This window comes from Mytilus californianus, unplaced genomic scaffold (assembly GCF_021869535.1).
Source record: "Mytilus californianus isolate M0D057914Y unplaced genomic scaffold, xbMytCali1.0.p SCAF_15, whole genome shotgun sequence".
Classification (NCBI taxonomy): domain Eukaryota; kingdom Metazoa; phylum Mollusca; class Bivalvia; order Mytilida; family Mytilidae; genus Mytilus; species Mytilus californianus.
Window position 1 is genome coordinate 16,783,155 of NW_026262637.1, and position 12,080 is coordinate 16,795,234.

The 12,080-nt window shown below is 32.9% G+C and overlaps 1 protein-coding gene across 3 annotated transcripts; it reads right to left on the reverse strand.

Annotated features, from left to right (window-relative positions):
* Window positions 1–2,579: 2,579 nt before the first annotated feature.
* Window positions 2,580–11,412, reverse strand: LOC127725535 (uncharacterized). 3 transcript variants are annotated; one of them, XM_052232588.1, is made up of 2 exons: window positions 11,107–11,412; window positions 2,580–4,238 (listed from the first exon to the last, which is right to left on the reverse strand). In XM_052232588.1, exon 2 carries the CDS (start codon window positions 4,236–4,238, stop codon window positions 3,180–3,182), a length of 1,059 nt encoding a protein of 352 aa, XP_052088548.1. In that variant the 5' UTR covers window positions 11,107–11,412; the 3' UTR covers window positions 2,580–3,179. The 3 variants fall into 3 exon arrangements, with proteins under 3 accessions (XP_052088548.1, XP_052088547.1, XP_052088549.1); XM_052232587.1 differs by lacking the exon at window positions 11,107–11,412 and adding an exon at window positions 10,987–11,100; XM_052232589.1 differs by lacking the exon at window positions 11,107–11,412 and adding an exon at window positions 6,384–6,433.
* Between the last annotated feature and the right edge of the window lie 668 nt (window positions 11,413–12,080).

Here is a 12,080-nt window from a genome sequence, read left to right on the forward strand (position 1 = left end):
TGGTATAGAAAAGTCATTAAAGTGTATTTCAGATACTGATAGTAGTCGCATACAAACCGTTTACCCCGTATGCAAATATGATGACGCCTAAATATTTGTAACTTGGAGCCAATATCATCAATTATCACATATTTGTTACGAAAACATTGGTTTTTGCATAATTATGTAATAACCGCAAAATTGTCCTACTCATATTGCTGCCCGGGGGAAAAAAGTGGTTATTGGTTATTGTGCCCCGATTCCAAATGACGTGACGTCATTGAGTCCCTAACGACAATGACGGTGTTTGTATTGAAAATTATGAGAATTCTGCTAAAATGGCCGCTAGTAACAATGTCCAACCAACCCAACTATTATCGATTTAGCCTTAGTTATGGCAAATTATCGCTTTTGTGTATAACCATATTCAAAAATAATGGGAAATGTTACTATAAATTTGTACGCAGTAAATGAGAGAGATTTTACCTGATGTTGTTAATTTTAAAATAGTTATAATTGAACGTTTTTCTCTTTTCTGCAGAAACTAAATATGTGATCAATAGATTATAACATGTCTTTTCCATATTGGCCCTTGTATCATCCCTCGACCCATATCGACCCTCGGCTAAAGCCTCGGGCAGATATGGGAGTCTCGGGATGATACCAGGGTCAATATGGAAAAGGGCATGTTATAATCTTTAAATTATGTACATAACAATATGGTAGAGAGAACGACATATTCTCTGAAGGTTCCTTTTTTATTTGTAAGAGGAACAATGATCATGTGTCTCGACTACAAAAAGACCCAACAGTAAGGTTCAAATCAAATATGTTAACAACCAAGTAAAGAGCAAAGTTGAAGAGCATTCAGAAGCTATAATTTACTAAGTTTTTACCAAATAAAGCTAAAGTTATCTTTTTCTAGAGTAGAAAATCCTTAAAAGTATGCCCAGCATGTAGTATATATCATGTACTACATGATTTTTTAATCCAGACAAAACAAAAATAATGATTTTGTTTTCAAATTATGACGCAATAGATCTAAAATTCTCTTTAAATGATAAAGAAATTCCTGTTACAAAATGCCACAAAATACAAACAACTTGGGGTAAAGATTTGCTCTGATGCTCAGTGGAATAGCCATAAAGACAATTTGATTATTAGTGTTACGAAACCATCATATATTCTGAGAACACTCAAGTACAAATGTACCAACTTTCTCAGAGAAAAAAAAAAGAAAAACTCTATTTAGTATTTTTAAGACCAATTTTTAATATGCAACTGAGGTTTGGGTTAATTGTGGGACAGGATATGCTAATAAATGTGAAAGTTTGAAGCTAGAAGCTGCTAGAATACATGTAGTTATTGGTTTGCCTATACATGTATTGAGCTGAAGGTCTATATGAAGAAGTTGGGTGGGAAACTTAAGCTTACAGGAGGAAAAGACGAAAATTTCTCAAATGTTTATAACATTCAATATAAACAAGCTCCGTATTATCTATGCAAACTTGTTCCACCCTGTGTACAAAGCACAACTGTATATATCCCTTGAAAAATGGCAATGATATCATTGTTCCTTTTTGTAGATTATACCTTACTAAAGAATCTTTCGTACTATCAACTATATTAGACAATGGAATCATACCGATAGCAGACTCTATCTCAAAATTTAAAATCCAATTAAAAACGCTAAATACTATAAATAAGGATGTATCTAAGCACTTTATTTACATGGACTGAGGAAACTAAAATATAATATTCTTACTCAATTAAGATGCTACTTTTTTTTCTGTAATTATGACTTGTTTAAAGTCAATACAATTACCGCCCAATCTTGTCTTTGTGGATGCAACATTGAGATTGTACACCATTTCCTTTTCGATTGTTCTTTGTATACAGACCAGAGAGAAATTCTGATAAACAATCTAAGATGGCTCCCTGATGATCGTATATTGAATGTTAAGTTACTAACATCTGGTAATCCGAACCTTTCGTATGAACAAAACGTCCATATATTTAAACATGTATTCGAGGTTAAAAAAAGGTCTGAGAGATTTTTTTGTCATATGATACTGCGGTACATTCATGATCATAATCATTATTACCAATGTTTCCGTTATTATTATTTCATTTTTTTCAATAACTAGACTTGTAAACTTAAGTATATTTGTAAATATTGCATGCTTATAATATTGTATTATAATATTTTTATTTGTTGTTATTCGGAACGGACTTCATAAGTATGGTCCATTTGTGTCCAATCCATTTTTCTTTGAGTAAATAAAATATCTGTAAACTAAACATGGTTGAGGGCATACGGTAGTTGCAGGGTCAGGGAGGGTAATGAAGTCGTTAAAGTGCTATGTCATTTTTCGCGACTTCAAACTAATGAAAAGATTTTTTTTTAACTGTATGGTATGCCTTTAAGGTTTTTTTCAAGGATCCTGTTTGGTTGAGTGTTGGGTTCCTGTCTCAATAACATTTACCCATCAACACTTTTCATACATTTATACATGTGATAAATTTGCTGCTTTGGTGCCATCTCATTGACGTAAATTACGCATCAATCTATCATTTTCTAAGAACTGGTTGAGTCACTATCACTGTATGCAACCATTATTTATTAGCTTCGAAAAACATGTTTTTATGTACATTTCGTTGTAGAATAATATTGATAGTGATAGAAAGTACAAATTTAAATCTCTGAAAAAAACATAGCAATTCACAACAAACTAAATGGCAGTAAGATTTCAGATTTTGCGACTATAAACATATCTGTAAATTAATGTGAGTTTACAATATATCCTTAATTACAAAAATGTACATTCAATTGACGAGACTTTTACAAAGTGAACTATATATCCTCTACTCGATATCAATGAATGATTGATTGATTGTTTGTTGATTAACGTCCAGTGACAAATATTTCATGCATGTTCAGAACAATATAACAATGAATCGTTAAGGAGATACTTTCAAATTTAATTCACAATTTGATATGTATTTTCAAATATGCGTGCTATATGGTATAACTTTTTTGGAATGTTCAGATGGAAAGTCTCTTAATAAAGTTGAAAATTCAATGTTTTTCCTAATCAATTAATTAGATTTATTTGTTTTTTTGTCTAGCGAATCTATTGACTTTTTTTTTATTCCTCTCATGAGAAGAAGATATCACTACGGCAACACTGAACACAACTTTAGCCAAAATTATACATATTTTCTTGGATTTCATTTAACGAAGTAACCGGTTTTCTGCTCAAGTAGCCCGATTTTCCTAACGCAGGTGATCCATGACTTTTTAACCTCTGTTCACTGTTTACAGACTGTCTATTTCCTTCCACTAACACCTTCCGCGGTTTTGATGGGAAGGTATTTGTTGTAGTTCTTGCTGCATTAATATCAGGAAGTTTCATTTCCTTTCGCTCAAAATGTTCGTAAATTGATTCATCAATTAGCGGACTATATCCTGTCGGAAGTCGTATATCGCTAATTGGTTCACGTTTGATGGAAGATGTTCGTGGCGTAGGTTGAGGTGACGGTTGAAATACACTCTCGTCGTCGGCATCCAATGATTCCACTGGATTTGGAGATGGTTGTAGTGGGAGAGATTCTCCCCTACTTTCTATCGTAGTGTGTGGAGTAATATTAACAGTTGTACAAGATCGTGTAATTATTGTTAGCTGAGGCGAGTTGGAGTTATTGGTTGATACTGGGTTGGATGAAAATGCAGAATGTTCCCGGGCTCCACGTCTACTATTTAAATCCCATCCGTCATGTATAGAACGCTCACCAGGCGTGGAATATGATCTTGGCACTTGTAAGGGTTCATCCAACATTTCCCCTTTTCGTCGATATTTGTGAAATATTTCTGGCACCGGTTGTGAACACAAGGACCTCAGCCATTTTGAATTTGAATATGCAGCTAATCTGTTTTGAAATGCTTGATCAACATAATAGTAATCAAAATTCTTTCTTCTCGCAAGATTGTCTGATCTCATATGCCTATTTGTATTTAATCGAAATCCGTGAGGACCTTTATGCGGCTGTCCTTTTGGAAAACTCTTGACCTTACTAAAATCTAGAGACACAAACGTCAAACTCTCAGGTATTTTCTGACGAAGAGGTCGATGTGAGTTCAAAGGAGTTGACACGGGACATCGTAGAAAGGGACCTGGTTCCGGTGAAGCACGTAAACAATTTTCTATTTTACTTCTGTCTGGGAAGTACCCGTTTTTCTTGTTTGTTGTCATCACCATCTTTAAAAGAAAAAAAGATAAAAACATTTTGGTAATGTGAAAATATACTCGTTATCTGTTATATTTATTAGGATATAATATATTGTACATTTAGATGCTTCTGTAAATCCAATAGTTCCACACATTTTCCCAGAAAACACATACAACAAATAAAAAAGTGGAAAAGAAAATTAATGATTGAGGAATTCCTCAACGTCCAGGGGTAAAATTCAAATTAAAGCTTCACATTGTTTCAAGTGGCTGATAGTTTACAACATCTAAACGTAAGAACACACAATAATCTGTTTATAAATCGTACTATTTCTGGTACCCCTTCCCTTAGACATATTAACGCTTGACATAAGAAAGCTTCATAACGCCTCCTCACTCTTTGTGACGTAGCTCATAACTTCTCGTCAAACATTGTGACACTGCTGATAAGTTCTGTTTACATCTCAAAACCGTGATACCAGTATTCAGAGGGACCAAGCAAGGTGATATAGGCAAAAGGAAGGACGATAATCAACTTTATACATTTATTACGTCGACTATCTGATAACTATTAGTTTAATATATCTGTGGCTTATTGTTTGGAGCATTTAGGATGATAGCATACAAAAAAAAATGGTGGTTTCAGTTATGAATTTGACCGCTAATGATGGTAAAATTTTGACAGGCAAGATTTCATTTGCCAAAATTTTACCATAAGGGTTGACTTTGTATAACAATATGGTCCTCCCTGAATTTATCCCGTATGGCAGTATTAACTCTTACAAGAGTGAAGCGTCCGTTTGGCTGTGCGGGATGTATAAATACACAGCTACGTCCGGTAGGAAAGGGAACGTTTAATCCGATGTATAGGACGAGTGCCCTCATCACTGTGAGTTCAAGAACCTTTGCAACAATTCTAATTTGGGTTTGTAGGTGACCTGTTGCAGGATCCTATCAACAATAACCTCATTTTCAAGTTGGCAATCCAATGTTCTCGCCTTCAATCCTGGTCGACCTGCCTATTGTATTTAGTATTGTTTGATTTGTTCTCTTACTTAATATGCAGACATTTGCCAATGCAAGGTACGCAAGTAACACCAATTATTCAATCATACAAAATTATCAATGAAATATTTTTACACCAGTCTGAACAGTCTGGAATCGAAGGCATGGCTGTCTCCTACAAATGCAGGGATGTTCAGGAAATATCTAAGTTTGATTTAAATCTAAACTAAATTTTGACAAAAATAACTATATTAAAACGCTTTGACGGGATAAGATATTTGGAATTTTTCCGACTTTGAAAAAGCTTCAATGTATTAAAGCTCATAGTTGAAATAAAATACCAAAATCATCTGTAGATGTTTACAGAAATCGGCCTTAAGAAAACTTAGTTCTGGAACGGTGTAGAAATGGACACACTGATGTGACCAAAAAAAAAAACGCAACAGTATACACATCAACCTCAGAAGAACTATTCTTGTATCAATACATGCACGTTGATGATATTTCAACCTATTGTGACAAAGTGTTTTTTGTTTTGATTAGTTTTCGTTTTTATTTTAATTAATTTTATTTTTCCTACACGTTTGAATTTTTTAAAAGATATTCAACTTGGGACAATGGTGTTCGTCTTGATAACCATGGAGGTCGTTTAATTCTAAATTACAGTATAATTTGAAGAAAAGGAGTTATTTTTAATGGCGGTAATGTTTGTTAGCAGTCGAGATCACTTTACGCACGATTAAGAAAAATTTTAAATAAAGACCAATTTTGCTTTTCTTGTCATCGCAGAGTGTTCTAATGGAGAACCAATTAATAAGTTGAATATATAGAAAACCAAGCAATAGTAAAATCTTGTATAAAATAGTCGTCTGAGATACCCAATTCAAAATATGCGTCTGTAAAATGCGTTTATCCAGATACATTTACCGACTGTTCAAATGACGACAAAAATCCCACTAACGACAAAGATTAAAGAGAAAGAGAATTCAAATACTAAATACAAAAGAAAACGAGCAACTAAACAACAAACAACTTAAGCGTTCATACTTTATGAAAAAGGGAAGATACACTTTTGATTGCATTAACCTACAATTATATGGTAGCTTATTGAATTTTAAATAAAAGTAAATCTGAATCCGTTTTCAACAGAATTGTTCTTAAAATACTTACCAATGTGAAGTGCTTTACTTAGCTATATGAACAATTCACATGATTATATTGCAGAGTTTGTGAACCCTGTCTGCGACGTATTCCTCCCAGACCAACTATTGAACTATTTTAGTTGTAAAGCATATGAGATGAAAGATAACTTTTTGTTTGGTTCTCAAAAGAATATCACTGATCAAGTGTAAATTATTAACAACAATTCGATATCTAAACAATATAGGATTGTTTTATTAACTACCATCAGATATTCATTACTTTAGGCACTTTAATTTAATGGCGCTAAAATCAATTCCACATGAGAATGCAAAGATATAATGTAAATTATATTTATGGTAAAACATGCATGTATTATATGTATAGGTTTACGTTGATGGTGGTCATGTAAGAAACTATGACAGATTGCTAATAAGACTCGTTATCCGTTATAATAAGCTTAAACAAGTTTTTAATGTAATCCAATCTTGCTAACAGTTAATTAAGATTAACTTATTTCAACAACAGACTCTTTAATCCTTCTTTGAATTTGGCAAAGTAACACATACCGCGTAACCAAATATGTGCCAAATCTTAAGTATAAAAATATTTCTTTATTGGAGCACATTGTGAAAAAAAAACCTTACATATCATTTATGTTTAAAGTATAATTTATATCGAGATCGGTGTCAGTTATGTTATTGTTAATTTTATAAATTATTATATAAGCTATTGAAATTTATAATTATTCATCTAACTTCACACTACAGAGACAACTTTGATAGTTTTTCGTATCAAATCTATATGAAAGAGGGACGAAAGATACCAGAGGGACAGTCAAACTCACAGATCGAAAACAAACTGACAACGCCATGGCCAAAAATAAAAAGACAAACAGACAAATAATAGTACAGATGACACAACATAGAAAACTAAAGACTAAGCAACACGAACCCCACCAAAAACTGGGGGTGATCTCAGGTGCTCCGGAAGGGTAAGCAGATCCTGCTCCACATGTGGCACCCGTCGTGTTGCTTATGTTAATACAAATCCGGTAAATAGTCTAATTCGGTAGGTCACATTCGTGAAAAGGGAAGGGTATTGTAGTTATGACTTTACACTGGCATCGCAAATACATCCTATTGCGTATTGTTAAACTAACAGTTGTGTCTTTTGGGGGATAGGGAGGGGGTACAATTAGTTGACAAATAATTAAGGACAAACAATACTTATTGATGCATGACATGTAAAGAGTTTTATAACTGTGACGGTTTAGAAAATTAATGTAAAAAAGTGACAAGAATTCTCCTTAAAATTGAAAGTAAGTCATTTAAATGTGTCTCTCGATTTCAGGAGAATCACTTTTCACACATGGCGTTTTCTTATTATGTTTGACTGTACATTGTACTAGAATGGCATATACTAAGACAACAAAACATCTCTCTTATTTATTTATTTATTTACCCCGTTATTTATTTTCATTTTATATTTCTTGTTTTTTTAAAGAGATTTATATTTTCACAGGACTTACTAAAAGCCTACTTAAGTTTTAAATACAACTTGACATTAAATGGATTATGTCACCGGCTACAATGCTCAAAATCTATTTTTTCTTTTATCAACAGCAATTTGTTAGATTACTTACGAAATTTAAATGACACAATTAAATGACTTTTTATTATGAAAACCTTGTAATCATAACACATACAAACTAGAAGAATTGATATAAGTAAATGAGATAGCAATCAAATGACATAACATCAAAAGGAATCGATATATACATATATGAAATGGCCAAAAGACAGTCTTCGGTCTATATAATATGCCAAGTTCTTTATCGCAGCGAACTAAGAAAAACTAAATAAATGTAACACACTATTAATCATCAAATCCCAAAGTTGAAAGACATCAAATAGTCACATGATCATTTGGCGGTGGAAACTAGTTTTCTAAGTATTCGACATTGCCACTTAAAAACTCGGCCAGTGGAACAACATAGGGTAAATAGAAAGAATAACATTAATAAGCAGTCTAGTAGATATAAACTATAAAACACCTAGCTCCATTATACTGGTAAAACACATTTGTAAACAATATTAATAAAACCTGGCTCTATAAAAGAGGGACGAAAGATACCAGAGGGACAGTCAAACTCACAGATCAAAAACAAACTGACAACGCCATGGCCAAAAATAAAAAGACAAACAGACAAATAATAGTACACAAGACACAACATAGAAAACTAAAGACTAAGCAACACGAACCCCACCAAAAACTGGGGGTGATCTCAGGTGCTCCGGAAGGGTAAGCAGATCCTGCACCACATGTGGCACCCGTCGTGTTGCTTATGTTATTACAAATCCGGTAAATAGTCTAATTCGGTAGGTCACATTCGTGAAAAGGGAAGGGTATTGTAGTTACGACATAAGGAACATATCCGATATCATCTGTGAAACGGTTATTCCATAATATTGGAAGAGATAAACTATAAAAACACCTAGCTATATAATACTTGTATGAATAAATGTGTAAACAATAAAAAATCATAGCTCTATACACTGGTAAAACAGACAATAAAGCCATCTATCTGTATAATCGTGGTAAAAATAGACAACAAAGCCATATATCTGTATAATAGTGGTAAAAATAGACAACAAAGCCACCTATCTGTATAATCATGGTAAAAATAGACAACAAAGACACCTATCTGTATAATAGTGGTAAAATATACAACAAAGCCACCTATCAGTATAATAGTGGTAAAAATAGACAACAAAGCCACCTATCTATATAATAGTGGTAAAATAGACAACAAAGCCACCTATCTGTATAATAGTGGTAAAATATACAACAAAGCCACCTATCTGTATAATAGTGGTAAAAAAGATACAAAAAAGCCACCTTTCTGTATAATCGTGGTAAAAATAGACAACAAATCCACCTATCTGTATAATCGTGGTAAAAATAGACAACAAAGCCACCTATCTGTATAATAGTGGTAAAATAGACAACAAAGACACCTATCTGTATAATAGTGGTAAAATGTACAACAAAGCCACCTATCTGTATATTAGTAGTAAAAAATATACAACAAAGCCACCTTTCTGTATAATAGTGGTAAAATATACAACAAAGCCACCTATTTGTATAATCGTGGTAAAAATAGACAACAAAGCCACCTATCTGTATAATAGTGGTAAAATATACAACAAAGCCACCTATCTGTATAATCGTGGTAAAAATAGACAACAAAGCCACCTATCTGTATAATAGTGGTAAAAATAGACAACAAAGCCATCTATCTGTATAAAACTGGTAAAATAAACAATAAAAACATTGATACCAGTGAAATAATATTAAATATTATCGAATCTAAGACTTTTCGCAGTTGAAGGTAAATCCAGAAAAGCGCTTCGGACGCACCAAATTTATACAGTGCTATTTTCAATAAGCATACTCAGAGTACAGTAACCTTCTGATGTAAAAAGAGGCAATTTATATTTTACTGTTGCTACATATAAGTGCTGGGAAATTACCTTAAACCACTAGTATATCAAAGTTCCAATATTACAATATATTTGTTCCTGTTGCTACTGGGTGTCATCATTAGTTTGACCCAAGTGTTGACTAAAGAATAACTACACAGACTTCACCTGTCTGGCAGTAAAATGCTAAATTTAGTTTTTGTAATGATGGCATTGAATCCGGCAGAATGCCACGCCCTCTCTGTGTAAAATGCGTCGAAACAGATTTTTGAGGTGTCCGGTCCGCAGATGGCCCTTTGCAAGGCTTCTTTATTTTGTCCCCATCTAACCTTCTTTTTCAAGTGATAAGATAGTTCAACCTTTCTCTATGTTTATGAAAAAATGCCTCTAGACATTATGCAAACACAATCTATCAATCAATATTAGCTAAATATTTTTACTACACTGTCAAGACCGATACACCAACATCAAAGAAATTAGTTGGGTTTCACGAATAACTGATAGGAATGTTTTTACTCATAACAGGGCGCAACGTAAATACATGTCTTTAAGATAGAAACTAATATACCATGTGATATCCTATTTTACTTCCTTTACTGCGCCTTTTCAACTTAAGAAAATGAAATCAAATGTCAAACAAATTTTTTTTCTTAACAAAAAATGTTATTAATGTATTCCCGAACTGCTGCCAAAATTAGCACACTTAGTCTATTTATTTATCAATTTTAAAAAATGTATCCATTTTGTAAATTTTCCAAACTGAAATTAGCAGGACAATAAACCAGATAATTTAAAATCACTGCATATGATTAACTTCCGTCGTAAGAGTGTTTGTGCTATCCGATCAGCACGTTCATGATGCTGCTTCATTAACTGCAATTTCAAACGAAATTCTAAACTTGCTCTCTCATGCTAAAATTCAAATTGGCACATGTGTACATATGTACAGTGTGCAACTTTCATCTCCAATACTAGTATTTGCCATGCTTTGTGCAATAGGAACGCAAGCCAAGTAAACATATATTCTTCCTTACGTTCGTATTGCCGGTAACTGAAAACAATAAATGGATGAGTACATAAAATATAATTTGATATTTCAGTTTGAGTTCAATATAGTATAGGTTTTTTAGTTGTCTTTTGAAACTTACCCCTCCGTCACGATAGTACATCCCCATGTTTTACGTCCAAGTGTAAAATAAACCCATCTAAATAATATTTGACAATTTAAATATAACGATACTTAATTATATCAGATGTTTATCACAAACCTTTTTATCCTTGGTAGAACGATAAAAACGTTAAATGTCCTCGCGTATCCATATCCTGTCGAAACTGATCCATGTAATTATCATTTTAAATGTAACTTTTGTCAACTCAAAAAATCAGATAGGTATTAAATCCTTACTATGTAAATAAAATAGTTATATTTCTACCTTTGTACATATCTATACCATTGTAGGATTTATAATTAACTGATCGGTATTGGCCAGAGATTGACCAACTGTTTGGATTATTTCCAGTCCAACTTCACATATTGAGCGATAACTAACCGTATTAATCCAAAATAATCTAGATCTGGTTTATCTATAGTCACATGACAGTTGAAAGAAGTCAATTTGGAGTTAAATATTTATGCATTCATTGATTACAGATTATTTAAAAAAAAACTTAATCTAACCAATTACTTAAATTACATTTTAAAACTAATTAAGAGTCAAAAACAATTATTTTAATTTAATATGTTAATTGATTATATTCAGTTTAATTTTATTATATTGATTGATTGATTGGTGGAAGAAGCCGGAGTGCCCCAGAGAACCACTGACCTTCGGTAAAAAACTTGACAATCCTAGTCATTTAAGATCGGAGTCGAACTTGCCGGATTTCAACTCACAACCTCAGTGTTGACAGGATTATAGATACAGTGGTTCGACTATTCAGACCACTCGGCCACCAGAGACCCCAAAATTTATTTTATTATAGAATTGAATGATGTTTTTGAAAATTTATACGAAATGAAAGCAAGTGACCATCACATTTTGCGTGAAGTTCATTCTAGATCTACATGTATAAATAAATAGCCACACCTGAGCTTAATAGTCGGTCGCCCCCTATCGCAGGACCTATCTTTGTCACCTATTGCAATTTTTTTAATATGTTTATGTCCTGAACATGCATGACATATTTGCCGATGGACGTAAAGCAGACAACAATCAAACTGATCGGAATAGTGACGTTAAGT